General features: G+C 40.8%; 1 protein-coding gene across 2 annotated transcripts in view; it reads left to right on the top strand.

Moving 5' to 3' along the window:
- DUSP22 (dual specificity phosphatase 22) overlaps positions 1–19,933 on the top strand; it is an 85,126-nt gene that overhangs the window by 44,067 nt on the left and 21,126 nt on the right. For both annotated transcript variants that reach the window (XM_037070451.1, XM_037070450.1), the window contains exons 4-7: positions 6,070–6,119; positions 15,963–16,037; positions 18,262–18,433; positions 18,915–18,987. In XM_037070451.1, the coding sequence (XP_036926346.1) occupies positions 6,070–6,119; positions 15,963–16,037; positions 18,262–18,433; positions 18,915–18,987 (370 nt within the window). The remainder of the gene's footprint in view (positions 1–6,069; positions 6,120–15,962; positions 16,038–18,261; positions 18,434–18,914; positions 18,988–19,933) is intronic.

Here is a 19,933-nt window from a genome sequence, read left to right as displayed (position 1 = left end):
GCTCAGCATAATGCTTTCCAGTTGCATCCATGATGTTGCAAAGGGTAGGAGCTCCTTCTTTCTTTCTGCAGCATAGAATTCCATTGTGTAAATGTACCATAGTTTTGGGATCCATTCATTTATTGATGGGCATTTAGATTGCTTCCAACTCTTGCCTATTGTAAATTGTAATGAACATTGCAATGAACATAGGTTCTTTTGGATTGGTGTTTCAGGGTTCTTAGGATATACTCCTAATAGTGGAATTGCCAAACCCTATATTTATAGGTGTGTGTGTTTGACTGAAGTAACACCTGCTTAAGTGTGGTTGGTAGGGTAATAATATGGGCATAAATTATAGCTTTAATCTAAATATTTCACCTAAAATGTCATATGATGTGCTTGAATGTCATATTGTTATGTTAAAGAATTACACACTTATGATTTTGTAATAAAAAGGATGTTATTGGTGCCAGACCCTGTGTATAAAATATTTTGTCCTATATGTACATACTTTATGGCTCTCCTCAGCATATTCAAATTGCCAGCATTACTTTCTTGTACTTTGGGGCCATCGTTAAGTAAAATAAGGGTGGCTTGAGCACAAGTACTGTGATGCTGTGACAGTAGATCTAATAACCCAGGCAACTGATGAGCAGGGAGCATCTATAGCATGGATGTGCTGGATAAAGGGACTGTTCATGTCCCAGGTGGGATGGAGTGGGAAAGTGCAAGATTTCATCATGCTACTCAGAAGGTCGCACAATTTAAAGCTTATGAATTATTTATTTCTGGAATCATCCATTTAATATTTTCGAACTGTGGTTGACCGCAGGTAACTGAAACCATGTAAAGCAAAACCTCAGATAAGGAGGGACTACTGTATAAACTGTGGTCAGGTGTGAAACAGTTCTAATTTAAATTTTTTTTAATTTTATGTTTCTTTTTTGAGAGTATTATGAAATTAGCTCTTAATAGGATCCCCAGTTTATTTTGCTCAACTTGCCAATAGGTATTAGATGATCAGTGTTAATAATGAATTCTGTGTTTGCAAAGTCCAATTCTGGAACTGCAAAGTCCAATTCAGCATGCTACCCTGATATCTCATAAATGTGATTGTCAAAGAAAAACAGCATTTCTTAAAGAGGACCTCGCCTAAGTACACACCCATGTTGCTACTGGTACTTGATGGGATAAGATGAAAAAAACAAGATTTTTAATAATGTCAATATTATTAAAAATAATTCTTCCATTGCAGTGATTTTTCATTTCCAGCACTTTAGCAAACTCTCTCTCCTTCTCCTGGTATTTTCTCTAAGGTTTTGATTGGTCATTACAAGGAATATAATTATATTCTGTAACTGGTGTTTGTTTCCTTTCCTTGAAGAGAGAAAACAGATTCTGAAGGGCTTGATTTTTCTTTTGAAAAGTAAAAGGTAACTAGGTTCTTCAATGACTCTTACTTGAAATGTTTCAGGGGGGAAAACAGTGAATTTTAGAAATTGTACTTGAAACAAGCGAGAGTTTGATCTCTTAACTAGTCCTGAAATCAGCATCTTACCCGTACTTTTAAGTACTTGACTACATACAATTTCAGGTGTATTCTTTAGTTTCAGGCCCAAAGAAAGGCCAAAACTTACTTTTGGTGGTTACTGTGCTTGTTGAAACAGAAAATTGAACAGTACTACAACTTTTGAGAATGTGCACTTAGAAAGCTTTAACCTTTTGTTCAAGAAGAGCCACTGGGATACTTTCTAAACCCTCTTCTCAGCCAAGTAATGTCTATTGTTTCTTTCAAAACTCAATACAAAAACTTCATCCAAACAGCTTTACTTGGCAGGTCTCACATAACTCTTACTCTTCTGTATTTTCCTAATGTTTCCCACATTGTGTCATACTAATTGATTTGTTGCTTGGTATTATGAATATTCAGTGTGCATGTGGTCAGTGTATATAAGAGGCTTTTCCATAATTCTCTGCCTTTTTCCTCCCTCTGGCTCCCTTCTTATCAGTATTGGTGCCATTATCTGAACATGTTAGGCTATTTAAATTGCCAGGTAGTCAAAAGAATTTAGCTGCTCTTTCTTTTCCTTCATAGAAGTCATGATAGTCTTAAAGCATAGTCTCAATTTTTTTTTTGTATTTCAGTGTAGTCTTGGGCCTGCTGTCTAAACTGACAATCTGTAACTTGACATTTATTAGCTCCATAAAAGTTTGATATTACTAGGCTTTCCACCAATCACTTTTTGAAACATAATGGAAATTACTGAATTTTAATTTATTCAGTAATAATTTTATTTTGAAAAGAAGATAAACAATTTTAGTTTTATGGATTCTTTAATATTAGAGGTAATATAATGTAAATATTGCAAATGCTATACAAGTGGAAACACTGCTGCTATTTTTATAATGTAACAATCTTTCAGATTGTTCTAGAATGCCCATGTTCTTTTGTTTTGCTTTTAAGTTTATTATACTTTCTATAATTTAGCTAAAGACAGAGACACCTTGTCACTTATCTCTGTCTCTACACACTTCAGCACTAGACATGGTCTTTTGTTTAGGTCCAATTAAATGAAAAATCAATTCCACATCACATTAAAACATTTGCAGAGCCCAATCTGTTACCACTAGGATAATTTTATATTTTAAGTTCATCCAGATTTCTTGTAGCATTGAGGTCCTTCATGCTACCAGCACTCTTGCTGCTTTCTGAATTAGTAATTAACTGCCATGAATTGTACACATGTGCAGGCATCTGCAGTCTTTTTTCAGGTACCTTATGTTCTGCAGTCTGTGGCCTCCAAGAGAGTTATGTTTTGTGCTTTGTTAATGACTAAGCGAAGATAAATAGATGTTCTTGGGCGGCAAGCAAGCAGCTGAAAATATTCGACAGTTTTGACTCCTTTCTTTACTGCATTTGCATGTTTATTCCCGTCTTATTGTAGATCACAGTGTGATTCTCCTTAGCACGTCCAGTTGGAGGAGACAGGCAGAGACTGGTATCTGGAACATCTGTGCAATGTGCCCTTCACACAGGCCAGAAGTCCAGCCTTGTTTGTGTGTTCATCAGGATAAGACATGGGCCCTTTGCAACAGTTTTCTTCCCTTGCACTATTCTTATAGTGTGCTCTTCACATTAGTTGTTTTTACTTTGTTCTCATCATTGAATGGCCATTTAGTGAGGGCCTACCTACTATGTGCCTGACACCCTTCCAGGGAAGGTTTTTGTCGTATCTTTGAGAGGACATGTTATTATCTTATGTCTTATATTTTCTCTGTCCTGCTTTAATGGTAGGAGATCCCCAAACTTGTGGCAGGAAGCTGCTTCTTCCCACATTAGAAACTTCACAGATTGGAAGCTGTAGATGCCGCATGCTGATCCCAGCTAGTAAAGGTGAGGGGCCTGCCACAGACCAGAGTTACCTCCTCACCCTCTGTATTTCAGGAATGGAGGGATCTCCTTTGCCAGTTTTCTGTAGTTTGCTCCTATCTTGTGGGGCTGGCCTCCTTTTCTTTTGTGCATCAGGCACCACAAAGGGGGATGAGACCCCCATTTGGGGTCACACTAATGCCTAAAAGAAGCACAATGCTTTCTAACCACACTGTTGGCATTCATTGTGAATGCTCTTAATAAGTTAAGAGTTTTTTAGCATCTCCTTCTGGCCATTCTCTTTGGTGGTTTTTTTTTTTTTATCCATTTTTTTTCTTCCCTCCCAATATATAGGCTGGGGTGACTTTAGATTTTGACCAAATTAAGTGGCTGTCAGTCAGTATGTGTGACAGGTAAACATTTTCATTCTGTTTTATAGAAGATCCACCTCAGTGTCCTTGATTAATTTATGTTTCTTGGACTGATGATCACAATGGAAAGGGAGCTAGAAACCTGAAAATACTCTTGTCCTTCTGAAAGTACTGTTCTGAAAGAGGGTGGAGGTAGTGTCTGGGAGGAATGAATTCCACAAGCTTCTGGGCTTGACCCATGGCCAACTCTCATTTAAGAGTAAAAGAAAAAAGTAAATCATTTCTGTGGCAGATGTATGAAATGATCAGTGTGTGCATCTACACCAAGCCTGTTTGGCCTCTATGGAGGGGAGGAATGAAATGCCTTTTTTTTTTTTTGCAGTATAATCTCTTTTTCCATTTTATTTCCCTTAAAATTAGTGTTCTAATACTTGTCTGAGTTTGGAGGAGCTTGAGAACTTCAGCCAACTGCCTCAATACTTTCGGCAGAACAGAGCACCTAGAGTCCAGGAAAACCAGGACAGAGACAGAAGGGGGCAATTGAGGATGATAAAGCGAAACTTGAAAGAGGAAGCCTCTGCTGCTCCACTTTCTTCTTCTAACAGCTGATCCTCATTTTTTATCCTTGACATATTAGAGCCTATGTGATCTCATGTGAAGTGTTCCCACCTGGTTGAGCAATGGCAAAAAGCATCTTCTTCAAGACCCAAAGGAGGCTTTGTGGGGAGATGTAATGATTGACTCAAAGCTAGAAAAAAATATGTAGGAACTTAGTTGGGGAAAAAATTTTCTGGCCTCTCATAATGGTGGGAGACAGGGGGCGGAATTGTATTACTGGTGTCTTCATTGCAGACAACAGATTTCACTCTGAGCTAGTTTCTGTTCAGAGTGGTTTGTTGAGAGCTGTGGTCTCCTCAGAGGAGCTGCAGGAACCAGGATTTCAGCTGAAATTCCAGGAACAATGTCCAGATCACAGTACAAAACTGGCCCAGTGAGGTCTGCTGCCACCTCTGTCACTATCTGTACCTGCCAAGCAGGTACTGTTTACCTATCTTACTCTTCCCATGTCCTATTTCCAAATCTGCCTGGTGTAGGTATGTCAGATGATGAAATCCCATCCTGAGTCTGCACCCTAATAGCAGAGGAGGTTGAGTAATGTAGTTTGTGTGGATTCCGTATTGGGAATGTGGTTCACCATGTAGAGGAACATCAAAACGTGGAGTTGTAACAGGGTTTGGGGCAGCTACAAATTTAGATATTCCTTATGAGACTACATTAGCACGTTCAGCACAGATATTCCTAATGACAGGAGCTAATAGTAAAATTTTAATTATCAATTGCAAAATTTTCAAATAATTCTAGAAGATATGTTATTTTATGACTTTATCTGCTGAGGGACCCGTGGTTGTCTCCACCTCCGTTCTTCATGTTTGTCTTTCATTTACTCTTAGGTTGGCTGTAGTTCTAGTCTGATGTGTTCCCACACACACTTAACCATCCATGATATGGTGGCAAGATTTTGAGGTCAGGCTACTGAGAAAGGTTTAAAACCATTCATCTAAATCTTCATGAATCCATATTCTCTTGCAAAGGTTGCTGAGATTTTGGGTTTTGTATTTTTACTTGACATTGAAGACCTTTTAAACTATACTGTAAGTACTTGTAAAGAAGAAACAGGTTTTTAATAAAACTCAAAGTCAGCGTGATTTTTGTACAGCATGAATTTACATAAACATTTTTATAAAGAACTACATTTTTACAGAGAACTATATAAAATTTGTTTTCTTTTCAAACTGTCCATTCTTTTTTTTAAAAAAAAACGTATTAGCTTAGTAAATAACTTCTACTTTTCTAGAAAGGAAGCAAAATGAATCACATTTTAAATGTGTAGAAGCCCCAAGTGCATCAGTGAAGTTGTAATTCTCCTCACACTAAGATTTGATTGAGAAACTGTAACATAATGTTGTAATTGTTGATATCATGCTAAGGTCTTTACTAACTGGATTCTAAATGAAATAGAATAAAAATGTGCAATATGTGAACAGGAACCTGAGGTGACAGTTTTGACACTTGTTAACACTTACTGGAAAGGACTCAGTTATTTCACTTTTAGATGTGCCCTTTCTATCAGCTGTTTCCAAACTGGAGCATGAATATTTATTTGTACACATGGTCATGGGAGATAACCAGGAACCTAAATTAAAGAGTTTTTCTCCAGTTCCTTGGCAACAAAAGATGAGTGAAAAACTTCTCCTTTTTATTTTTTTTTTGACCTGAGTAAATAGTTCCTTTAATATTTTTTATACTGGGTATCATCTTTTTATTTTATTTTTTATCATTCTACAGGGGGTTAAATACCTGTGCATTCCAGCAGCGGATTCACCATCTCAGAACCTGTAAGTTGGTTTTTTTTCCCTGTTATTATAAATGAATAAATAGATATTCATTTATATTATTATATTATAAATGAATGAAGGACTATAAAGTGAAATAAGTAAAGGAAAGTGAAGCCATTGGAGCCAATGGGACTCTTGCTGCTGTGCACAGCGGCTGCCTCACAGCAGAGATCATGAGGTCCACGGAGGTCTGTGTTGCCAAGGTGGACAGAGCTGGAGACATGCTTCTTTTTCCAGGTCCTTTTGCTCTACACCAACTGATGGGATGTCTGTTGAGAAGAGTCTAATGTTTATAAAAAATACCTCCAATCAAACCTTTAGCACGTTCATCCTTTCTCAGAAAGCAAACCCTTGAAGAAGCTATTAAGTTTTGTCTAAAGCAGCACTGTCCAATAGAAATAGAATATAAACATCAAATGCAGGTCATGTATATAATTTTAAATTTTCTAGGAGGCACATTTGGAAATGTGAAAAGAAAATATGTGGCAATAATTTTAGTAATATGTTTTATTTAACCCAATGTATCCAAACTACTATCACTTCAACCTTGTGCTCAATTTTTTTTAAAAAATGAGATATTTTGCATCCCCTTTTTCATGATAAGTTTTCAAAATCAGATTAGCTATTTTTATCCTTCCAGCACACCTCAGTTTGGATCAGCTTCATTTCAAGCACTCATGTGGCTGGGGTCCACCATGTGGAACAGCATACTTCTAAAGCCTGTCTGAGTTGGCGTGACTAGGTCTTTCTGGTTGAGCAAAGTCCATTCCTCTGTTTCTTCATAGCTGAATACATTTTTGACATCATTTTGTTCCTATAAAGAAAAATTTGTAATTGCCTTCTTTTCCAGGTCACAGAAATTATATGGAGACCCATAGGATTACCTTTGTGAGAATGGGAGACAGGTCTCTGGAGACCCATAGCAGTTACAGCTCTAGCATTCACACCGTTCAGTTTCCAGAAGTGACCCAGAGAGTTCATGACGTAGTGTAAAGTATACAGAGGCATGGATTTGATCCTTGCAGGCTGAGAGGCTGGGGGCAGAAGTAAAATATTTAGCTATTCAGTGCACCCACAGACCCCAACCTCTGCTTCTCAGGCAGCCTTGTGCTGTTGTTGGAGGGCAGACACAATGACCCTCCTACAATTACATATTACTGCTTTTCATCGGGGAAGTTGTAAGCTATGAAGGTGTTTGTGAATTTGGGAGTCCATAGGCTTGTCAGGATTCATTCTTCATGATCCTAAAGTTCTATTGCCTACAAGTCCTGCATAGCAGAAGTACAGACCATGCATCCTTATGTGGAGTATCCCAAGTATCCAGCCTCTCTGAAAGCTATCAAATTGGAACATTGACTTCACTGCTGCAGAGAAGAGAAATCATAGGTCATTCAATAATTTTGTGGGATCTACCTTTTTGTCAAAAAAGGAAATGGGGCCAGAGCCAGACAGTGATGTAGAGAAGGGTGAAGAGATTGATCAGGGGACAGGTGGTATTAGAGTTAGACCAGGAAAGGGCAGGAGCAGGTTGGAAGTGGAAGCAAATATGTCCTACCCAGGGCTTGTGTTTTCACAGTGACTGTCCACGTTTCACAGGAAAAGTCAATCTTTAAGATTGCTGGAGGAAGGATTTACCAAGATTACTGGGAAAACAATAGAAGCTTAGGTCTGGAAGGAGGGGAAGAAGCTTTAGAGAACTTCCTTGGTTACTAGTCGTGTCAAGAAACAGAAGTGGTTGGGAGGGCATGGTGTGTACGGAAGGAAGTGAGTCTCTGCCTTTCTCTGAAGGCCGTAGCAATCTTCTGCCTGTGTTTTGATGGCTATTTTTAGAATGGTTGCTTTGCTCTTATCACAAACTGAGATTCTGACATACTGTTGAATTTGTCAGTACCTGATTGGTGATTTGACTCTTAGGAAGAATCAAGCTGTAACACATTCTGGACATTGTCAGGGCAGATGCCTACAACCTGTGCTTGAGCTGCCCCCAGGACTTGTCAGTCTAGGAGGAGTAAGCACTGTGCTTGCCAGGGCAGTGACCCTGACTTACTAAGTGAGGATTGAGTGTTGAGTGTTCCTGTGCTATGGACAAGGGACCTATACATCTAGAATTAGATATCTCACATTTAAAACCCGTTTCATCTATCTTGGGTAAGTCATTCTGACCCATCTGAACCTCAATTCTTTCATCTGAAAAAGGCCTTTCTTCAGGATTTTTGGAGATGAGATCATGTATGTGAAAGTGCTTTGTATGAGCTCTAAGCAGTTTTGAAAATTAGTGTATTAGTGTATCTTGAGAGTTGCAGAAAAGGTAGTTGAACGAAGGCGTGCCTGTGTGGAAGGAGCCAGTGCCAGAGGGTGCAGCAGCCACCTCTCTGAGCTCCAGTGTCCGAGGGGTCATTTTAGATCTGGCAAAATCAGCCCAACCCCAGTCACTTTGGTGCCAGAGGACTAGCCGGTGAGATTTGGGTTAGTTCTCATCTGTCTCAAATATGTACAGAGATATTGTTAAATGTGTGACTTGCTTTTTTAACCCTTTCCATGTGTCTGGATGGAAGTGTGGTGTGGGGTCCAGTTTCCAACAGGAAGTTATTACAGCACCCATGCTTGGGCTGATGGCAGAACTGTGCAGAGAATGCACTACTGCTGCTCTTTGGAGTGAAGTCTTATGAGACTACAACCTCTATTTCAGCTGGAAAGGGAAGTCAGACCACAGCTCCTGAAAGGCAGGAAAACTGGCTCTCTGCTGTGGGAGTTATGTTCACAGGCACTTGTGTGATTCTTTGGGGAAACTTATTTTTAAATCCTTAGTAATAGTAAAGCTTATGTATAGTAAGGCTTTGGGCATATAAATGTCCATGATTCTCTAACTATTTCTTGCTCTTCCAAAGTTATATGGAGATTATGGAGTTAAGTTTGAACTTTGAGTGTGCTTCATATGTTGATACAATCTATGAAGTAGCTTGAGTTTCTCTTTATATGTTACAAACATTTCATAACATGCTTTGTAGTGGCGAGCATGTTTTCAAAATATAATCAGCTGATTAACTTAATGTTATCAGACTGAACACTTGACTCTGTTTCTGATCTGCCTTATTTCATGTAGGCTATAAATATTAGGAACATATGAAAGCTGAGATGAACCTTCATTTCTGTATCATCAGTCAGTGTGAATGCTCTGGAGACAAATGTTCTTAGAGCTGTTAACAAAAGAGAGAGGAATTACATCTATCACTTGAAAAATGTATCCTGGGTAGCCAGTTAGCCTAGCAGTTCTTTAGTCTGATGTGAGTGCCTATATTTAATGACAGAATAAATTCTAAAAACAAAATCGTATTGCTTACTGTTTTAAATTTATAGATTATTAAAATTGTTTCCAACTTTAATTATAGGTTAAGATTGTATACCCTAATTCTTTACCCACAAATTTCTAAAACAACAGGAATTCTTGCTAAGTATGTTTAGTGAGAGGTTAGTGACATTTTGAGACTAACTGCTTTCACGTGGCATTCAATTGCTACAAACTAACTGCCCAGAAAGGTCCATTTTCTGTACTGACCTTAATACTCACAAACTCCCCATTTGGTCTTGCAGGAACTTAATATGCAGAAAACTGGTTTGAGATAACATTAACACATTAAAATTTCAGCTCAGTTCCCCCAACTACCTTGCCTTGCAAAGTGAGGAAACATAGAATGTTCAAGTTCTCATGATTGTAATTACCCCGCCCCCCCAGACCCAGGCTGCCTGTTTTGCATGATTTGTTACAGTTAGAGACATCCTAGAGTTTATATCAAATGTGCACACTTCATGTTCTCCAAGTGGCCATTGTAGGGTGGGTTAGTGAATGAAGGCTTTGAAAATATTTGTCTTTGCTTTCTCTCTGTGCTTGCTTTCTTAGGCAAGTTACTTTAATCGTACTTCTCTCACTTTAAGATACTTCTCTCACACAATTGTTATAGTATTAGGTGAGACAACAAAATGTTTTCATGAACACTAAGCATCTCTAAAAATAAGATTATGTTATCTGTGTACTCAATCAAGTAAGGGTTATTAATGTATTTTGATGGTCAATTTGAAATGTATAGTAGCTTATTTTATTCCTTCTTTTTTGTCACTTTTTTTTACCTTTTATTATTAATTTTAATTGTCTATTTTTTATTTTATTTTTTATTACAATTTATCCCCTTTATACCCTCTTCTGCCTTCACCTAATCCCCTTTACCTTATAATCACCAACCACACTACAATGTTGTCCATGTTCATGAGTTCTTTCTTATGTTAATGTTTATTAAGTTGGTATTTTCTGTTTGGTCTTCTCTTTCTGTCAAGTTCAGGGGAGTTTGGCCTGTGCTGTGGAGTTGGTAGCATTGCATCATTGCAGTAAAGTCTTTGTGACATTCAGTGGTTTGAGAATCAAATAGATCTCTAAAAATTTCTTGAGGTTTTTGTGAGGAGAAGAGGAATTAGCAATACAAAGATTTAAATATCAGTAAAATTGTCTTGCCTTATTCTACCATTCTGTATTTTTGTATTTTTCTTAGTTTAGCTAATATCATGTATACTCACTTACTTACATTTTTCTTTATTTTCATTATTTAGAAAGCAATTTTGCAAGATCAAAGCTAGGTTGCCCTTGGCAGCCCTTCCAGACAGATGCACACACATGTGCATATGCATCTGAGAACATCTGAGAACACAACAAACATGCTCACACACAACTCCTAAGGACTTTGTAGTCTATGGAAATGAGAACTATATGAAAAATGTGTATTGTGTTTTTCATAAGGCTTGCCTTATTTAGCTTGAACTATGTTTTACTCTTAGACTATGTCTTCCTAGATTCTTTAGTTTTGAACTATTCTTTGTGAAATTATTTTATACTAGATGGTACAGAAGGCCTTTTATTTTTTGTTTGTTTTTAAAATAACCTCACCTGCTAGAATGAAAAGTAAGGAACAAACAACCTGATTAGAAAATGGGCAGAGGATCTGAATAGACATCTTCCCAAAGAAGACATACAAATAGCCAACAGGTACATGAAAAATGTTCAACATCACTAATTGTTTGGGAAATATAAATCAAAACCACAATGGGATATCACCTTACACATGTTAGAATGGCTATTATCAAAAAGCCAATAAATAACAGGTGCTGGGGAGGATGTGAAGGAAAGGGAACCCTTGTGTACTATTGGTAAGATTGTGAATTTGTACAACCACTATGGAAAATGGTGTAGAGGTTTCTCAAAAGATTGAGAATAGAGCTACTTTATGACCCAGCAATTCCACTTCTGGATATTCACCCAAAGAATATAGAAACACTAATTCAAAAAGATATATGCACCTTTATATTTACTGCAACATTGTTTGCAGTAACCAAGATAATGAAGCAACCCAAATGTCCATCAATAGATGAGTGCATAAAGAAAATGTGGCATTTATATCCAATGGGATATTACTCACCAATAAAAAAGAATGAAACTTTGCCACTTGGGACAACATGGATGGGCCTAGAGTATATTATGCCAAGTGATATAAGTTAGAAGGAGGAAGACAAATACCATATGATTTTACCTACATGTGGAATCTAAAAAACAAACAAAATGAACAAACAAAGACCAAACAAACTCATAGGTACAGAGAGCAGATTGGTGTTTACCAGATGGGAATGGGGTGGGAGATGGGTGAGAGGAGGGAAGAGGGGTCAGTTATATCGTCATAGATGGTAGCTAGACTTTTTAGGGGTATGAACTTTGTAGTTCATACAGATGTCACGTACAATTGAAACTTATAATAAAAATAATTTTAAAAGAAAGAAAAATACGGTGCACACATTTGTCATTTTTTAAAATGTTGACAGTACAGGAAATACAAAAGTTGGGGAGTCACTGATATAAGTGTGGGTTCATTTTATGTGTTTTATGCAGTACACTGATGGAAAAGTCCTACCAGTGTCTGTGTGGGTCGATAATGTTCGTTCCTGCTTTCTTCTGGTTAGGGTGAGAGCTTCCTGGACAGTGTTCCAGCTGGAGGGGGCCCAGGCAGGTCCTGGGGATCCTGAGCTGATTTTGCCCCAGGAGGAAGCAACTGTCTGATCTTTGCTCATCTGCTAGGGCTTGGAGACAGATCAAACACTTCACCCATTTGCTGCATTTTTTAAGCATTCCTTTTGGAGGAAAAGAAAATCTAAGGGTGCTTGCCTTTTCTATTTTTTTCTTCTTTGCTTTCATATACACATGTACGCATGTGTGCATTCACACATTCATACTCTGTTGAGGGGAAGGAGAAGTTCCCTGGATTATGAGAGTAAGCCCAGCCACCATTCAAGGTGCTTGGCGGATTCTCTGGGCTTTTGTTCACACAAGCAGAGTCCTCAACAGGGCAGGGCTGCCTCATTTCCCACCGTGGGGATTATAGCAACCAAGCGTTATAGTCTTAGGGTATGAAGAAATTGTTCAGCCTCAACAAATGGACACTATGGTGTGGCTTTGCTAGATCCATCTGCCATACTTTTTGTGAGCTCTCTAAGGGACAGCAAAACCTGGCTGATTCTAGTTCTTGGCCTGTAGGCAGAGAGATGGAGGAGTTGGGGATGTGCTGGTTCACAGGGAGTCTCAACGCAAACTGAGGAAAAAGAAGAGGAGGGGTCAAGGACAGTGGCAGTGGTTTTCTGAACCCCATGAGGCCATTTCTCAGCTAAAGTGGCTTCCTGATCCAGGGTGTTCCCTTGGGGCTATCAGCAGCAGCAGTCACATTGGATGAGTTTGTGACATGTGTAGGGTGTCCTTTCCTTCTGGGTTAGCACAAATGGCTTTCTTAGGGCAGAAGAACTCCCATGTCTGTGTGTGGAAGTAAAGGTACAAAGTGAAGAGCAGGAATAGGGAACCTGTGTTTATTGAAACAGCTTGTGGTGGGATGGTACTTCATGGTGCTTCTGCTTCACACTGGAGAGTTGAGCAATGTCAGGACCAGAGTCGCGGGTATTTCCCACTGTGGAGGAGGGAGTTTAATGACCAGGGCTTAGGCTTATGTCATTAGCTTCCCTGGAAATAAACTCCCCCTCCCTACAACACACCAAAGCAGGCATGAGCACTCCTCCTACCTCCTGGCTCTTCTTGGAAAAGGCATTTCTAGGAATGTCTGCCTGCTGTGGCCTTGTGCCTAGTGTGATCATGAGCAAGTTTCATAGCAGGGCCGTGAGCAGGCCCTTAATTGGCATCACTGTGCTCCTGGGCCAGGGCTGTGAGTGGCCCTTTCACAGGTGCCTGGGGCTCTGCACTGATGCACAGGAGCCATCCATGGGTTTGCCCTGCATTTAATACTTGATACAGACAGAGCTGAAAGAGTAAAGGGTTGGTTGGGGCAAAGGAGGGGCATGTCCTTGGCTCCTCAGATCCTTCACAGACTTCCTCTAGCCTCTGGCCTCTAGCCTCTAGCTTCTAGGCTTCTCTCTTCAGCTTTTCATTAGAAAACACACAGACTGGGTCAAAGAGTAATTCAAGGATGTTACCCTACTAAGCACACCTACATCTTCCCCACTCTCTTACTCTGAGATGTGACAAAGCTGACTCTTGAACCCAGGTACTCCCCACAATATTTAAGACCTGGGTTCCTTTGCGCATGTGGATTGGAACATGCAGGTGTAAAAACAGGATTTAAGAAGAAGTTTTCATTATGAAGTCTCAATAAAAGGGTTCATCTGTCATCTTTGCAAGATCTTAGTGACTGCCGCAACAATACTTATGTCACTGATGGCCTTCCCAGTGTTCTGAGAGCACTCCTAAGCCAGAAGACTTGGCTCAGTGTTTTTAAAACCATTGGAGTAGTTGCTGATATTTGGGAAGATTGTATTTGGCTATAAATAACAGAATAATTGATTGACAGTGTTTTTAAGTTATAAATACATTTATTTACTTAACTTTCTTGACCAAGAAGCTTGAAGATGGGGCTCCCAGGCCTGGGCAGCAGCTTCCTGATGTCCCCCTTTCCATCCTGCTACCCTTCCACCTCTAGGGCCTGTCACCTGTGGTTACAGGTGTCTTATGGAGCTCTAAGCATGGTGCTCACTTCCAGTGCCCTCTCAGGAAGCTGAGGCAGAGACAGATAATTTTCCTTTTATACAGACAGGAAAACATTCCCAGAATTCCCCACCACAAGCTTTCCTTTACTTCTCTGTGGACAGGACTAGAAGGAAGATGAGATATTCTGAGGAACTAGGCACTTTGCTGCCCCAAATAAAATCAGTGCAACAGAAGATGCTCTGCCACAGTTCTAATACTTCCAAGTCAGAAGAATTCACTGCAAACTCCTGATTGCTGGTTTTGTTTGAGAGATGGGAAACTGAACCCTGCACCCTCACTCCTGCTGCTGCACCTTGCCTTTGGGCTGGGCTCCTGCTGGTCTCGTTACCCCCAGCACCCACCCCTTCCACGCAGCTTCACTGCTCCACACCCCGGCTCTGAGGACTTTTTAGGTACTAACACTTCTGATGTCAGGATTACAATAGGAACCTTTTCTTGCCTGCACTATAGCAAGCCAGTCTTTGGGAGTAAAGTTGCAGAGCCCCGAGTCACTTTATAAATTTATATCTGGGAGCATTTGTCCCTGAGAAGTTTAACAAAAGTATATCTTGCAATGCTCTGGGAAGTTAGAAATCTCAGAGGAGCTACTCGAGTTCTTGGATAAACCCGAGGACTTTCCACACGTGGCAACATTGTGCCTTGTGTTTGGTTGTAGGATGTGTGTGCCTACAAACACTTTATAGTTATCCTGTTGTCTTCTGTCCTTTTTCATTTAGGCATCTGCATTTAGTTTAGTAACTTCCCTCTGCAGTCAGTACCTGGCTGAGGTTATTATCCCACACCTTAATTTCCCATTCTTATTAAGTTCATTTGTCCTGTTATCCTTCATGAGACAGTAGACCTAGTTTGTGTGGTTGGAAACTGTATCATCTTCATCCTTGGTAAATAGTCAGTACTCAGTCAGAGCTTACGGGGGCATAAATTTAGTCCATGGGCAACTTCAGATGTTTTGTTTGCTTTATAAGCCATTCAAGGAAGAGGACATTGAAAAGCATTTAACTCTGTAGGTCCCCTCAGAGTAAATGTGCTTAACCCACCAAGAGTCTAAACCCAGAATAGAGCTGGTGCACACAAGAGAATGAATGAGTAGCAAGAGGAATGGTAGTAGCAAAGCTAAGGGGCAAAAAAAGTGAAGATCCTTGTTTTATCATTGTGGGGGACTTGAGAGTCTATAAAAGCACATTGGCACATAAAACATATTCCCACTTTACAGCTAATGTTAAAGGAATCCACGTGACTTTTGCCAAGCCCACAGAGCCACTAAGCTGCTATGCAGATATTAGAGATGAAACTGGCATTTCCACACAGCTCTGCTATTGAATGCAGATAGGACCTACCAAACTCAAGGGAGGCCAATGTGGAAGAGTATTATTGGGTTTTTCAGATTGTCAGAAGTAAACTAGCTTTTAGGACCTGGGGGCCTGCATGATGTGGGCATCTCCCTCACGAGAATGGCTGTGGGGGTGGCCAGGGTGCAACTGGGCAGAAATCACCCAACCACAACCACCAGTCAGTGGCAACTGTGTGTTTTAGGAATTCCTTGCAGAGGATTTCTGACAAGCCCAGAAGCCAGCAGCCCTCCCCAGGCCTGAGCGTTGTGTGTGATGGATTCTAACACTGAGGCGCTCCGCACCCAGACAGTGTGTTAACCTGTGGGAAGCTGTCGGGCACTGAGACCTTTCTAACAAACCTCAGGTGGATTTTTCTTTTCATCATGTGTTGAGTAGACAGATGTCACTTCTCTCTTTTTTTTCTCCCTTCAGGACAAGACATTTCAAAGAAAGTATTAAATTCATTCACGAGTGCCGGCTTAGGGGAGAGGGTTGTCTTGTGCACTGGTATGTATGCCTCCTGCCTAGTCACAGCTTAGCATGCTCTGCTCAGCTTGGATTCTCATCAAGTGTCTTTCTGTGCGATTAATTATTTGATCCCCTAATAGTTTTCTCTGCCCTATAAGTCTCAAACATAAATCCCATCTGACCCCACCTGCTTGATGGATGCTATTTGCTTTTGTTGAAAGAGAACCCCAAATTTCATTCTAACTTAGGATTTTTATTTTTGCAGTCAGGATTTCTGTAGGGACTCTCAAGGTTCCTGGACATCAGAAACTTCCTTTTGAGCCCACCTCTAATATTTCATCAGAGTAGCCTCCTACAAAGGGTACATATTTGTAAGCTCATTCCTGAAACTTCAGTGGTCTTTCAAGACTGTTTCTTTCTGAAGAATTCTGATTGTACATGTGGATGTTTAGCATTGTGTTATTGTAACACCAAAATGACTATTTATCTCCATTTATAGATGGGGTTTTTTTATGTGTGTTTGGCTTACTACTTTGCTTTGAAAGGATCTGAAAAGACTCTTAGAATTAAACAGTTTATATACAGCTGTCCACCTGCAGATGTATCCATATACATGGGTGCATACACAGACTGCGCAAAGGACAGTTATAACACACAAAGATGGCACACACAAAGCTCTTAGCACTGAACCCGGCATATAGTGAGTTCTCAGTGAGTGTCAGTCCTCGTTTATATTACCTCATAGTCACTCTAATAACATAACTGGTTTGTGTAGTGAACCAGCTGCCAGCTTTCCAGAACCAGAGCTCTCCTGTCAAAGGGCAGGCTGAACATATCCCCTCTTTATCTTGAATGAGGCTTGATATTAATTAGCAATCTCTTGAGTTTCCCCCAGAGAAGTTGCTATTGGAAATACAAATTTCTCAGGTGACTCCTAAGAGTGTCGCTGCTCAGGTTGGTGGCAGTCCTGCCAGGATGGGGGTGGGGTGAGGGGGTAGAGTATCCATCATGTGATGTCCAGAGGAGTCACCCCGGAGAGTCAGGACAATGGAGACACAAGGTGGTTTGATTGCTCCCAAATGGGTGTTTTGCAGTTTTATAAAGTTCTTGAAATAGTGTGGTTATTTATTTTGATTTTAAAAAGAGTAGACTATGTTATAAATAAAATTGGTGGATTGTGTAACATTATTTATATTTGCTTTAAAGCATTTGGGGGGGTTATAGTTGGAGCCCTTCAAGGGGAGTTTTGAACTCCTGTACCAGGTTTTCTAGGGATCCTGGGAAATGAGAGCCTCCTCAACTCAAGAGGAGGTATTTTTTAAAAGCTGTCATTTTTGCTGACATAAGCCTTGGGAAAGAGCTACTACTTGAAAGCGGTTATTAGTATTATTAGTGTAATATTAGTATATTATTATTATTTATTCCTTAACTATGTGTAAGTATGATATTCTAGAAAATTGTATTTCATACAGTTGTGAAAATCTGAAGATAGGCTTTTCTCAAAATGAGAAATTTGCTAAACTTCCCCATCTTAAACTGTTGCTAGAACACCCTTAAGTCTGATGCAGCTCAACCTTTCTGTGACTGCTTTAATTTGCATATGATTTAAAATTGGTCCCCTTACTCATCCAGCTAGAGATACTTGACCATATTGCCTGCAGAGTGTGCACATTGACTCTGAGTTTCAGAGCACATGTGCACTGTGTCCTCTGGGTTGCTCTGCATAATTGTCAAGAAGACCACAAACTACTTAGTAGAGCTTCTGTATTTAATGGGAGTTTAAGTTATAGATTTAGCCCTCACAAATCTAAGAAAGCCAGATTTTTAAAAAATATGTAAAGCCTTCTAAACTGCTGTAGGTTATAAGTGGATTTCTTGCGTGGATGCCAGACCCCTCAAGTCCCTTTGATGTGCTTTAGTTATTTTATCTGTCTGGGAAAATGGGAACTATCTGAAGAGGGGTGATAATCATAACACTGAAGTGCCCAGATCTATAGCCAGCAGAAAATTTATAAAAAATGAAGCTAATGCACTAGAGCCACCCATGGCTCTAGAATGCTTGAGATTCTAGTGTAATAAAGAGACATTTGGATGTTTCTGAGTAATTTCCAAGTAACATACTGGCTTGCTGTCCACTCATAATCCAAAGCAGGAAGACTTTCTAGAATGAGGTCCACAGAATACCTTGTTCCAAGTGGATCAGAAGCTAGACTTGTGGATCCTAAATCTTCCTTGCCCATGTGGCATTCTGTTGGACCTACAGCCTGGCTGGTGTCTCCAGGAGTGTGACTCTGGTCACCGCATACATCATGACCATCACTGACTTTGGCTGGGAAGATGCCCTGCACACTGTGCGTGCTGGAAGGTCCTGTGCTAACCCCAACCTGGGCTTCCAGAGGCAGCTGCAGGAGTTTGAGAAGCATGAAGTACATCAGGTAACCACTCGTAGGGGACTTTGGTGGTGTAGGCAGCAGACCCTGGGAAGATGCCTCAGTCTTTCTGTACACTCCCAGAAGCATGGAGATTGAAGTTGGAGAGGCCCCCAGAGGACATCTGGTCCAAGGACACCTCAGCTGCGTCACACATTGAAGCCCTCACTGGTCCCTGTGCACCAGCTGCAGTCATAGGACATTACCCTTTACTATCTTCCTAGGCTCCATGTTAGCTGCATTTCTCTTCCTTTGGGGCAAGTGCTGTCTTCTTGGTTTGGCTTGCTTTCATCTCAGGCCAAAACCTTGAAGAAGCAGTGAGTTCTCCCTCTTGCTACTGTCTAGCCAACCACAGAGCTTTGGTTGCCCAATGCCCATTTATTTTCCAGCTTATATGTGGCAAAACCTGTACCATTAAGTAATACATAAAAGTCTACATAGATGCAGGTGAATGTGTGACTTTTTGTTTTCTTTTCAACTTCTCCAGTACCGGCAGTGGCTGAAGGAAGAATATGGAGAGAACCCCTTGAGGGATACAGAAGAAGCCAGAACTATTCTGGGTAAATATAAAGAGCAAGGGCGCACGGAGGCCCAACCTGGAGTGTGGAGGGGGACCAGCTTGCAGGCCCTGCCTCCACTGGCCTACAGCAACTATACTACGGAAACCTAACGCTGCGACCCAGTGCCTGCTTTGCCGCCTGGTGCCCTGGTGTGCTGATGGCCACCTTGCCTTGGAGGACAGGAAGGGAGGGTGGCGAAGATGGTGGATCCAGACTCCATCCCAGGACCTCCCCCAGCCTTGCCTCAGGCACCTCCACTCTGTCCACTCCTGTCTCCCCAGAACTTGATGCACTGTCTGGAGGCTGTCCTGCTTCCCACACTTTCATATACCCTGTGTGCATGTGCACGTATGTGTGAATGTGTCAGTGTATAAGTGTGAACAGTGCTGGAACAGTCACAAAATCCACCCTGCCAGGATTGGTATTGCCACCTTTCTCTTGGTCCAAAACTCCAAATGGAAGGCTTTAAAGTTGACATCTGGAATGCTGCTCAGCCAGAAGCAGCTTATACCTGTGAACACACAGTGAGAACTGCAAGCCAAGTTGCTGGGAGGAACAGCCTCCCCAGAATCAGGAGCAGTCCTGTCAGGGTAGCAGGCAGCCAGACTCCCTCCCACGGAGGGCTCCAGGGGCCTCAAGGTAGGGGTGGCTGGTGCTCTGAGCATTGCCTAGACCTTAATGAAAGTGCCCTGTGTCTTGGCTTCTTGCTGCCTAGAGTCGAGGCCCCCTTTGTACCCCATTAGGTCCCCAAGTTCTACTTGGTGTTTGTTCTCTGTTGGCACCAACTGCATTTTAGTTCCACGGGGAGCAGTACCAATTCAACCAAAGCTGTGTGCCGAGTGTCCTTCCTCTCCCCTCCTGTACAGCTTCACTCCCAGCCTCTTGCTGTTGTTACTCTGCAAGGGGCCTCTTCAGAAGGTTTGCATGCACTGTTAGGTATTGGAAA

The sequence above is a fragment of the Sturnira hondurensis genome, unplaced genomic scaffold (genome assembly GCF_014824575.4).
Source record: "Sturnira hondurensis isolate 20B ecotype Veracruz unplaced genomic scaffold, ASM1482457v3 Scaffold0001304, whole genome shotgun sequence".
Taxonomy (NCBI): Eukaryota; Metazoa; Chordata; class Mammalia; order Chiroptera; family Phyllostomidae; genus Sturnira; species Sturnira hondurensis.
Note: the sequence above shows the minus strand (reverse complement) of the source record. Positions and strands in the feature narration are given on the sequence as shown.